This window comes from Salminus brasiliensis, chromosome 2, assembly GCF_030463535.1.
Source record: "Salminus brasiliensis chromosome 2, fSalBra1.hap2, whole genome shotgun sequence".
Classification (NCBI taxonomy): domain Eukaryota; kingdom Metazoa; phylum Chordata; class Actinopteri; order Characiformes; family Bryconidae; genus Salminus; species Salminus brasiliensis.
In genome coordinates this window covers 13309683-13322508 of record NC_132879.1, presented here as the reverse complement: position 1 = coordinate 13322508, position 12826 = coordinate 13309683, and the positions used below count along the sequence as shown (strand labels likewise).

At 43.3% G+C, this 12826-nt stretch overlaps 1 protein-coding gene across 1 annotated transcript in view; it reads left to right on the top strand.

The window, feature by feature from the left end:
- Positions 1–12561, top strand: part of gfra3 (GDNF family receptor alpha 3) — a 41462-nt gene extending 28901 nt beyond the window's left edge. Inside the window, exon 8 of the mRNA XM_072668215.1 lies at positions 5500–12561. Coding sequence (XP_072524316.1) covers positions 5500–5733 — 234 coding nt within the window. The 3' untranslated portion in view covers positions 5734–12561. The remainder of the gene's footprint in view (positions 1–5499) is intronic.
- Positions 12562–12826: the final 265 nt, after the last annotated feature.

Sequence of the window (12826 nt, the reverse complement as noted above, 5' to 3'; positions counted from 1 at the left end):
ACATATTGCAAATTGGACTACTGAACTCATTACTCAACATACTGCCTACCAAACTACTTAACACACTTTTTAAACAAACACACCATTGAACCATTAAATTTCTGAACACACAACTCAACAAACTAATGGTTTTAAAATAAACTACTGAACAAACTCTCCAACATACTAACATACTATCAAACTAAATGTCTGCAAACACTACTCAACATACTTCCAACCAAACTAGTGAACACACTACTGAACATACTACTTAACATACTGCCAACCAAACTAGTAAGCATACTGCTTAACATACTGCAAACGAAACTACTGAACACACTACTCAAGATACTACTCAACATACTAACGATTTTAAAATAAACTACTACAGAAACTCTCCAACATGCTGCCAACCAAAGTACTGAACACACTTCTTAAATTACAAACACACAATTAAACAAAATGTCTGAACATACTACTCAACATACTGCCAACCAAACAACTGAACATACTACTTAACATACTGCAAACTAAAATACTGAACACACTACTGAACCATTGAATACTAGTGTTTTTAAAATAAACTACTGAACACATTCTCTAACATACTATTAAACTGAATGACTGCAAACACCACTCAACCTAACTTCCAACCAAACTACTGAACACATTATTCAACATACTACTCAACATATTAATGGCTTCAAAATAAACTACGGAACACACTCTCCAACATGCTGCCAACCAAACTACTGAACACATTACTCAACACACTGCCAACCAAACTACTGAACATACAATTCAACATACTGCAAACTAAAATACTGAACACACTACTCAACATACTAATGGTTTTAAAAAAAAACTACTGAACACACTCTCCAACATACTAACATACTATTAAACTAAACAAACACTACCCAACCTAACTACTGAACACACTACTCAAACTACAAACACACTATTGATCTAAACTTCTGAAAACACAACTTAACACGATGCCAGTCAAACTTGCTATAGATGCTATAGATGCTGCATTTGTAGCACATGATCGATTTCCATGGGCAATAATTTTCCTGTAATTAGTAATAGAACATAAAAACACCTGAACCACTTATAACAGAAGGTGGTGAATCTCATGCTTAGTTGTTTCTACTGTGTGTTTTTTTTCTGTACTTTCATTAAGTATATTTCTGTTAAACAGTCATATGTCACAGATTCAGCAGATAGAGAGTACCCCTGCACCATAGCTTTACCTAACACACCACACTCCAGGCCAGCTGTTGTGAAAGTAGCAAGTTAGCTTTAGAATGGGGCACAATGCTGAACACACTGCTGATCAGGACCGTGGCCGAGATGAAGTCACAGCTCATTGCTCTCGCAGCCTGCAGGGTGATGAGCGATATTTGCATACTGAACTGGGTTTAACTGAGTGTACCGTGTAGCGGAGGGTGCCCCGGGAGTAGCTTCATTAGTTTACTGGATTGATTTAAATGAATACTTCACTAAATGCTAACACAGCTTATAATGAAACCTAGTGAGGGACTAGTTAACATTATCTCGGGTGCGTTGTCTTCATTGAGGGAGCATTACAGCGATTCCCAACACCATTCCTGTTCCCATTTATGTATAATTATAAGGTTAAGATGTAAATAAAGTCAGTCAGAGTGGTTTGGTTCAAAATGCTCAGTTTTAGAGAAACTCTGAAAAGTCACAGAGGTGGTGAACGGAATCAGACCTCAGAAGAATTTGCTGCCTCTAAAAATGTTTTAGTGTAGTTTTAAATACAATAAAAACATTAATACACTGAAACATGCAGGGCATTATAGAATAAATAGGCCCTAAATAAAATATCTCATTTAAAACTATTTACCTTCATCAAAGTTGCTTATGAAATTCATAAGTTCATAGGTTCAGTGTAGGGTCAGTTTTGGATTGTAAATGAAATGAAATGGCTATATTTATGTTGTTGTGACCCCTGGTTCCTATCACCACCGTTGCAAAGAAATCTGAATCAGTAAATCTGAATAAAAATGTCTAAAAATAAAAAACAAACCATTCAGTCAACACAGGGGCAAACTTATACATACATTACACCTTATATATATATACAGAATAAACCTGAATTTTGAAGCCCTGTCCACATATTTTTTAAAGGTTTGAGGTCAGGACTTTTATGACAGCTATTCCAAAGGCTTAATGTTAGCCTGCTTTCCCCATTCCACAAACACATTTGATATGACACCTTGGATTTGCTTTAGTCTTGTTGGAACTCTCAGTGGCGCCCAAGTTTCCACAGTCTGGCTGATGGTTTAAGGTTATACTGAAGAATTCTGAGGTAGTCCTCCTTCTTCATTATTCCATCCACTTGTAGTGTGGTGTACTAGTTCCACTGGCAGCAAAACAGCCCCAGAGCATGATGCTACCACCATGCTTACCAGTCGGTACAGTGTTGTTGAGGTTAAATGCCTTACCTTTAATTCTTTCTGACCATCTAAACCAATTTGGCCTTTTTCCAGTCTATGGCAAAGACGCTACACCTCCTAATAAGTTGTAGCCTACTGTAGATATTTAAACCAACAATCTTGAATGCAGTTGTTTAAAAATACATATTTAAAAAATAGACATTCCTGACTTGTGTAAATCTGTGATAATCCTTCTCAGATCTTTCTCATTGTACTGTCAGTTCAATGTCTCACTGGTCAGTTCAATGAGTGCTGTCAAACAAACACTTTTATGTAAGCACAGAGAAGCTACCAGCTGTAGTCAATCATGATCACTGGCAGAAGGTTAAAAGGCCTTGATCTTGGCAAGTTAAAAGACATCTGGAACTTTCAGCACCACAGAATTAATAATCTAAGTGGGTGTATAGGTTTGACCTTGTATGCATGATTTTGACTCTTGTGTTTAGACCTCCCCCCCTCATGAAAATATTGGCACCAAATAATTTTTTTTTCTATTAAAACTGTGTTGTAACTCATTCTGCCACATACGAAGAACAGTCAAGGTCTAATTCTGTCATAGAGTATGTACATTTCTGACCACAAATGTTTTTTACTGCAAAATGATGAAGAGTCCTAACATTAGACACCAACAATCTGAATTTGCAGTCAGAATGTATTGCAGGGACACATCCACATTCAGAAGATCTGTTCTGCCACCTCGAGTTCAGTTAAAAACAATTACAAAACCCTCCATCCCTCAAGCTAATGACTCTTGTACAAAATTAAATCAGTATTGATCCGGTGCGCTCTTTGCTGTGTTCCCAGATTATATTGTGGCTCGGAATAAGGGATTAGTTTGTTTTTAAATAATGGCCCATTGCCAAAGTTTCATCGACGTGATGAAACTCAGTGGTGATGTTATTGGATTAGACTCTTAATCTGTGTCTGTTTCACTATAGGATTCTTTGCTTATGTGTTTTTTACTAGTGGCTGTCCGCATATATGAATCCACAGACTGACTCATATGCCAGCAGTGGCTGGAACATCTAGTCATGAGCATGTCACAACTCCTGGACCTGCATTTTAATACTATCCACAGCTAGACCATTATGCAAGGTGGATGAAAAGTGAGCAGTTTTCACTGAATTTATTCATTTTTATGTTATACAAACACATTTGCAATCATAATTAATACAGGGCAGAATTACTGTACTGTATCATCATTCTATCCTCATTTTCAAAGAGAACTGGTTTACAGGAGTTGAACTACGTGTAAGCCCAGTGTTTACTAATAAAAAACATTCTACATCGTACTTTCACCCAGTGGCCACTTTATTAGAAACACTTACCTTGTACATCCACTAACTGCCCACTTTATTGGAAACCCCTACCTTGTACATCTGCTAACTGGCCACTTTATTATAAACACCTGCCTTGTACTTCCACTCACTGGACACTTTATTAGAAATCCTTACCTTGTCTTTCCACTTACTGGCCACTTTATTAGAAACACCTACCTTGTACATCTGCTAATTGGCCACTTTATTAGGAATACCCACCTTTTCTTTCCACTTATTGGACACTTTATTAGAAACCCATATTTTCTGCTAACTAGCCATTTTTTTTTAAAGACCTACTTTGAATTTCTGATAACTGGCCACTTTCCACTTAATGTCCACTTTATTAGAAATACCTACCTTGTCTTTCTACTCAATGGACCCTTAACTGGCCACTTTAATAGAAACACCTTTCTTGTCCATTCTAACTGGCCATTTTATTAGAAACACCTATCTTGTCTTTATATCCATTCTGCACCTTATTAGAAACAGATACCTTAGATGTCCACTAACTGGCCACTTTATTAGAAACACCTACCTTGTACATCTCAACAAAGGTACTGAAGACAATTTCATACAGTCTTCAGTACCTTCGGTTTGGGAACTGATACAGTTTTTCTGTAGCAAAACTCAAGTTTGAGGGAAGTGCAACACTTATGAGGCCAACTCTGTTTTCAAGATAGGTACTTTCATTCCTATTGGAGAATCTCTGTTGAACTAACTGGTGACTTTGTTCGGATTTCAGTATGACGCATGGCCCTGCACTGCACACACAGAAGGACATCAAATGATCCCTATATATCCATAGGCGTCCTGACACACTGTTTATCACTGTTCAGTTTCTACTTCTTTGATCAGTGTGTGTGTGAGAGTGTGTTTGTGTGTAGATGTGTACGAGAGTGCATTTGCACTCTGGACCGTGTGTGGTTGTGAGTAAGAGTGTGTGTGTGTGTGTGTACACAGAGCACAGAAGCTTAGAGATAATCTGGGCCTCCAGACAAAAAGGATTCAATTCTGTTTCTGCTGTCACTTCTACCTCACTCTCGCGCTCTTTTCCAGCCAAATCTCTCTCTCCTCACCAAACGCCCCTCTGTCTTTCTTGATCTCTCTCGCTCAATCTATCTTTCTCTCCTATTCTTTCCAGCCTCTACCTCTTTCTGTTGCTCGCTCTCTCTCTCTCACTCTCTCTCTCTCGCTCCCTCTCTCCCCATCTCTTTCTCTCTCTCCCTGTGAAAGGATTAGCCAAAGGTGTTTGCAGGAGGCAGTGCATCAATCAGACTTCATTAGTATTAATTTATTCATGCCCATCTGTCTCTCTCTCTCTCTCTCTCTCTCTCCCTCTTGCTCTCTCTCTCTCTCTCTCTCTCTCTCTCTCTCTCTCTCCTGTTATCGCTATTTCCTAATCCTTGTCTCTGTCACACACTCACCGTCTTGCTCACTCTGTCTGGCCCTCTCTCCATATCTTCCACGAAAGCAAGTTCACTCTCTCTCTCTCTCTTGCTCTCTCCCTCTCTCTCTATGTCACTCTGCCTCCCTTGGCGCTCTTTCTCTGTCTTTTTGCGCAGGTTCTGCTCACTTCATGTCATCCTTCATGCCACCCCCGTACTGTTTGCTCACCTCAGTGCTCTCTCTCGCACATGCACACTGTCTAGCTCTCGCGCTCTCTAGTTTTCTATGAGGATATTTAGTCATTTCATTAATTCATTCTCTCTCTCACCATCTTTCTCTCTGTCCGCCAGGTGGAGGAGAGTGAGGAGGAAAAGCAGGACGAGGAGGAGGAGGAAGAAGAAGAGATGGAAGCAGCTGAGGAGTTCAACGTCATCCCTCCGTTTTCAGACAAGGCCACGGTCACTAACCTGGGCGGCTCAGAGACGGGCAGAGTTCACAGCCGGGCCTCCAGCACCCCAGCCCCAGCACCAATACTAATGCTAATGCTGTTACTGCTGCTACTAACTACCCTCAGCCGGGGGTAGACACACTCTCTCTCTCTCACACACACACACACACACACAAACACACACAAAGACACAAATACACTCTCTCACCTCCAAACACACACACTCATATAAACACACACATAAACAACCTACACTTACATATATCTACACACACATGTCTCCTCTCCTCAAATACTCACTCACACCCAGACTCTATATATAAAGACTATATACCGAGGGATGGAGAGAACGCAAGGAAGGAGAGAAGAGCGAGACGAGACGAGAAGAAGAGACAAGAAAGAGAAGAAAAAGAGAAGAAAAGAGGGGGACAAGAAGCCCCCCCTCCCTCCGCCTGTCCTTTTTCTTCCACTCGGTTCCTTCTTCTCCTCGCTAAGAGGTGCCATGTACAGTCGCCGCTCTGGAATTTCTCTGTGAATCTGATTCATTTGAATCAATAGACTGAATAGAGTCGGACTGTAAATGAGTGAATCAGTGAATCAGTAGTATAATGTATCTATTGTGTCATTCATCTCCGCTTCAAACGCGCTGCTGATGCCGGCCAGCCGTCAGTCAGTTCAGCAGGATTTGCAACATTGCTTTCCTCAAATGACATATCTATGAGTGCACAGCTTGTTCTTTTCTTTCCTTCTTTGGACTTATTTTGCATTTTCTTGTTGCTGAAGCTTTTATGAGTGTGTGTAAGCGTGCGTATGTGTGTGTGTGTGTGTATGCAGGATGTTTGCGCTTTGTCAACATCAGAGGGAAACTAGTAGAGTATAGATTTCTGCGTCTTTCATCTCTCTCTCACACCCCTTTGTCTCAAGTCAGGTTTTTAGTGTGCACATACACACACACACACACACACACACACACACACACATACACCATGACCCTCCCTCGGTGCAGATGCAAGCGCTTTTCCTTTATTGCTCTATCTGCGATGTGCTTTAATTTTTAGAGTCAGCACAGGCTGTGGACTCTAACCAGGGGCATAAATAACAACAAAAAAAAAAAAAGAAAAAAAAGAAAACACCGCACCACCATCACCACCATCACCACCCCCGAACAATATGAGTAATAAAGTCGAAATAAATAAATAAACACGTTCGCCGTAAATAAATAAATAAATAAATAAGTCAATGAAGAAGTGAGCGCACAGCAGGTGTTTGGGGAGGGGGGTCCAGTCTGGGTTTTTTGGAACCTGCGGGTGGGAAAGGGAGAGCGAGCTGCAGAAGGAGAGAAAGAGAGGGAGAGATAGAGAGAGAGGGAAGTTATTTGCCAGCTGCCTGTCGCTCCGTGCTTCATGCCTTCGCTTTTTTCGCTTTCGCCGAGATAATGGCTTACAACGCAAACTGTTTATCTTGTTGCGCGTTCTGGCGAAGGGTTTGGGGGGGGGGGTGAATTGCTTCTGATGGGGTGAAGAAATGGAACAAGGGAGGTGTAGAAAGAGAGAGAGGAGAGCCCCTCCAGCGCAAACATACAGTTGAACATCTCATGCTCTTTCAGTTTTCCTATGTCTTATAAATCTATTGCTGACACTAATGTTTTTTGCCTTCTCTCTCTAACTCCCCTCCACCCTCCTCCTCCTCCTCCTCCTCTTCTTCATTCCTTCTCTTGTATGTCTGAGGAAGCAAAAGCATCTTTGCTTCCTTCCAGAGGGGGTTTAACGTAGGAGGGTTATTAACCCCCCCGCCAACCCTCCTCGCTCCCTCTTCTACCATCCTCTACTCTACAGGCTCAGAAAAATCTAATGCAAGGTAAAGAGGTCATACACTGCTCTCTCGCTCTCTCTCTCTCTTTCTGTGCTCCTGCCCATCTTCCATTGAGAAGACGCGCCTAGCATTACACTGCGTACACGCCTCAACAATGAGCCGCCCGAATGGATCTATTATGTGGCTGGGGAGCGGCACGGGCGGGACTCTGATTGAGCCGGCCGTTCCGCTTGTTGCCCCGTCCCGTCGACGGCCCTTAATTAAGAAGAGGCGCGTTCAGGGCAGCGGAGATTGACGCGTCCATCGGAAAGCGCCGGTCAGCCACTATGATGACTGTTGTTATTTTTTAATTGTTTCTCGGGCCCCGCTTTGTCATCCGAACCAGCGAGGGGGTGGAAGAGGAAGGACAGCAGCACTGTGGGACAAGAGGATCTGTGGCTTACACAAAGATAATAATAAATAAACAAGCTGTGCATTTAATAAACCTAATGCCGGACATCTCGGAAGAAAGCTGGAAAGGGAATAAGATAGAGAAGTGTTGGGAGTGAGAGTCTGGGAAAGGCGACTTTGCTTTTTCTACTTTTATCCAGCATCCAACAGATATGTACCCAGTCCTGTACCCCCTTCTGATCCCACTTAGAGGGAAGGCCAAAACCCTCATGGTCCCACTCTTGTCAAGCCTAAACTTCTCTTGTACCCAATCTCAGTCGAGCTCCTGTCCTGTTCTGTACCCACTCTTTGTCAAACCCAAACTACTCCTGCACCCACTCTGTTAAGCCCAAACTACTCCTGCACCCACTCTGTTAAGCCCAAACCTGTCCTGTACCCACTCTGTTAAGCCCAAACTACTCCTGCACCCACTCTGTTAAGCCCAAACCTGTCCTGCACCCACTCTGTTAAGCCCAAACTACTCCTGCACCCACTCTGTTAAGCCCAAACCTGTCCTGCACCCACTCTGTTAAGCCCAAACTACTCCTGCACCCACTCTGTTAAGCCCAAACCTGTCCTGCACCCACTCTGTTAAGCCCAAACTACTCCTTTATCCACTCTGTTAAGCCCAAACCTGTCCTGTACCCACTCTGTTAAGCCCAAACTACTCCTGTACCCACTCTGTTAAGCCCAAACCTGTCCTGTACCCACTCTGTTAAGCCCAAACTACTCCTGCACCCACTCTGTTAAGCCCAAACCTGTCCTGCACCCACTCTGTTAAGCCCAAACTACTCCTTTACCCACTCTGTTAAGCCCAAACCTGTCCTGTACCCACTCTGTTAAGCCCAAACTACTCCTTTACCCACTCTGTTAAGCCCAAACCTGTCCTGCACCCACTCTGTTAAGCCCAAACTACTCCTTTATCCACTCTGTTAAGCCCAAACCTGTCCTGTACCCACTCTGTTAAGCCCAAACTACTCCTTTACCCACTCTGTTAAGCCCAAACCTGTCCTGTACCCACTCGGTTAAGCCCAAACTACTCCTTTACCCACTCTGTTAAGCCCAAACATGTCCTGCACCCACTCTGTTAAGCCCAAACTACTCCTTTACCCACTCTGTTAAGCCCAAACCTGTCCTGTACCCACTCGGTTAAGCCCAAACTACTCCTTTACCCACTCTGTTAAGCCCAAACTACTCCTTTACCCACTCTGTTAAGCCCAAACCTGTCCTGCACCCACTCCATTAAGCCAAAACTACTCCTGCACCCACTCTGTTAAGCACAAATTTAAGAAAAGGCGTGTTCAGGGCAGCACAGATTGACACACCTATCGGAAAGTGCTGGTCAGCCACTATGATGACTGTTGTTATTTTTTAATTGTTTCTCGGGCCTTGCTTTGTCATCCGAACAAGCAAGGGGGCGGTGAAAGGAGAGTGGTATCATGGGACAAGAATGTGTTTTGGATGAATAAACAAATAAGCTGTGCATTGAATAAGGACATCTACGAAAAAAGCAGGAAAGAGAAAAAGCGAGAAACGTGTGGGGAGTGAGAGACTAAGAGAAGCAACTATATGTCTTCTCTGCCTTCTCCCAGTGTATTGCACCGCCTGTGCGTGTGTGTTTATTTGCGTGGATGGCATTACAACAGTGTCTGGACCCACCCTGAGCTTTATTTAATATTAGCTCCATGTCCCTAAGCTTGGGCATCCATCTGCGGGTGTGTGTATGCACAGGGCCTCTGCGGGTTCAGTGCCAACGGAGAAAGAGAGAGACAGACAGACAGACAGATGCAGACTGGAGCAAGAGAACAGAGGAGAGATAAAAAAACAACGAGGCAAAGGGGGGGACTCGGAGACAGGAGCACAAGGAGCTTGAGTTTGCATCAGAGAGGGGGAGAGAGAGAGAGAGAGAGAGAGAGAGGGAGAGAGGAGGCAGAAGGCTTGGGAGAGGATTAGGAGTTCTGAGAGAGAGAAAGAGATTGCATGCGAAAGATTCGGGAAGAAAAAGTCAGTGAGGGAGAGAGAGATAGACTGTGCATCAGCAGCACTGAAATGAGCTTCACGAGTGGAGCCTTCAGCCTGCAAAATAAATCAGGACCGGCTGACTACATCACTAATACTACTATGAGCCCAGAGGTTTGCCCTTCTCTCTGACACACTGACAAACTCCTGCACACACATACACCTCTTTGAGGTGCTGTCTATGGATTTTAGAGGTTGGCTCACTCTCATCTCTTTTGTTTTGTCTCTCTTAGACCAACTCTTCTGTATCACCCTTAGACTGAAGTTTTCCCTTTCTGCTTCCTTTGTCTCCAAAAACCCTCTCCCTCTCTTTCTCTCTCTCTCTTTCTCCCTCTCTCGCTTTCTCTATGTCCTCCAGCGGTAGTTAGTCCTGTGCCGTGTGCTCAGTGGACTGTGTGGCTCTCTGTTCCACCCCACACTCCACCCCCCCTCACCCAAATTACATTATCATAATTAACACCCGCTAATGTTTTTCTAATGAAGAACTCTCCAAAAGAAGCCAAAACTCAAAGGCCATGTTTAAGCCCCGTTTAGTTGAGTGCACTTAGACTACGTTCTTTATTTATTAATGATAAAAAGCTTTATTTTTTACTACTTGAGGCCTCACGGCATTGGACTGTCGTCTTCTTCTTTTCTTTTTTTTCGTTAGCTGGAGTCTACGTGAACTTTCGCATTGCTTTGTTATCAGTAACCTCTACTACTTTCATTTCTCTCAGTTTATTTTATGTCTCTTTTCTTGTTTGCATTTCTGTGTGTGCGTGTGTGTTGACACTGGACCACTCTGCTCATGCTCCAATGTTGACTGTGCACACATCTGCAGACGAAGGACAGCTGTACAAGTGCAACGCACGGTCATTTCACAATGCGTCGTCAGTTGCCGTGGTCATTTTGTGATGTGACTCTGAGGATGTTTCTATCAATAGGATGGACCAAAAAAAAAAAAAAAAAGAAACAGAATCAAATGCAGAACAATAGCACACAAAAGATGCTCATTTTCCAAGAGATGGCTCCTGTGTCTATGAGTGAGGGAGTGGGAAAGGTCAGGCTACCTTGACCCACGCATGTCTCTCCACACTGTGTTAGATGTGCCTCTAAACCACCCTTCACTAACCACATACCTCATATACTCCACCGAACCAACATACTACCCATACACCTGATCAACCCACTCTCCACCCAAACCCATATTGTACCAATCTCATCTCCCACCCCTGCTGTAGCCATTCTCAGGCAATCCTACTGTATGCATTGCCATTTTTAAGTCTAAACTCCTCCTGGTCCCACTCTCAGCCAAGCCTTACCCCCTCCAGTACCCACCCCACCCCCTTACTCTAGAACTGTGTTTTAAGCCCAAAACCTTGTTAGTACTGCTTCTGTCAAGCCCAAACCCCTCCTGGTCCCAATCTCAGCCAAGACCTCCAGTACCTAATCTCAGCCAAGACCTCCAATACGCAATCTTAGCCAAGACCTCCAGTACCCAATCTCAGTCAAGACCTCCCATATCTAATCTCAGCCAAGACATCCAGTACCCAATCTCAGCCAAGACCTCCAGTACCCAATCCTAGTCAAGACCTCCAGTAGTCAATCTTAGTCAAGCTCAATTCCCTCCTGTACCCACTCCTAGTCAAGGCCAAACCCCTATTGAACCCACTCTGTCAAGCCCAAATCCCTCCTGTACCCACTGTCTCACACCTGAACCTTTCCTGTTTCAATTTTCAATCAAGTCCCAACCCGGTTCTGTACCACAGTTTCAAGCCCAAACCCTTGTTGGTACTACTTCTATGAAGTGCAACCCCCTCCTGGTTCCCAATCCTAGCCAAGCCCTGCAGTACTCAAGTCAAAATAGTGCTGCTATTTTGCTACCCCAAATTTTCCCCGTATCTGTACCACTTCTAAACCCCACCCAAAACATCCACACCCACCCTCTTTCTAGTTAATCTTCAACCCTTCTGTATCTACTCTAAACCCATACCAACACTGTCTCCACTTTACCAACCCACATCTTTACTTTACTCATTTTGACCTATCCCATAACCCTGTTGTAGCCACATATTACCAACTACACTCCTACTGTATCTACTCTCAGCTTGGTCCACATCCCTCCTGTACCCACTTTCCATCCTCCACACACCTTTACTGTTCTTGGATGAAGTTGCTCTTTCATGTTGCTCTAAGATCAGGTGAGATGGTTTTCATGGTCTTTTCATAAAGTTCAACAGGAGACCAACTTCCTAATTCTGACCAAAATACAAACTCACATCGTCAGTGTGGCGACACTGGCAACACTGGCTTCTATTCATCGTTAGGTTTGGCACGACTTGATTGTCACGAGTGCAATTAAAAAGGTTCCTCATTCTCAAATGGGAGAGCTGATTCATATACGTGACTCTTCATCTTGGCAGTGCTGCTGGCTGGAAATAGATGCTAATGCACAATTAATCATTAACATTTTTGGACAGGCTGAGTAGAGAGTGCTGGTCAAAGATCTATGTGAAAGAGTTACGTCTGTCCAGAACACTGTCCTTGAGGACCCTTTATGAACTCTGGAGCTCCTTCACTCCTCTCAGCCTCCACTCTCCTCACACTTCTCTTGGTATTCAGGTTCTGGTCCGTGTTCTGTTTCCTATCAGGTGTATTAAAAAAATAAATAAATAAAGGGTGATATCACTGTTGCTGTGTACCATAATAATGTTCCATCTGAAATAAAAGAAGAAACAATCAGTCTGACATGGTGGGTCTCTGAGTGTCTTATTATTATGTAATTTTTTTAAAGCAAAGTTTGTCTATGTGGCTTTTATATCCTCTAGTTTCTGATGTGTAAGCATGTACACCCTGAACACGTTTAACGCCAAGGCTGCGACTGTAGAGTATCTGTTACACATAGTGTGTGTGTGTATGTATGAGAGAGTGCTTGTGTGGCATGAGTGCACTCTTTGTGCATTCCCCAGGGTTTGTCAGCGTTCTAATTG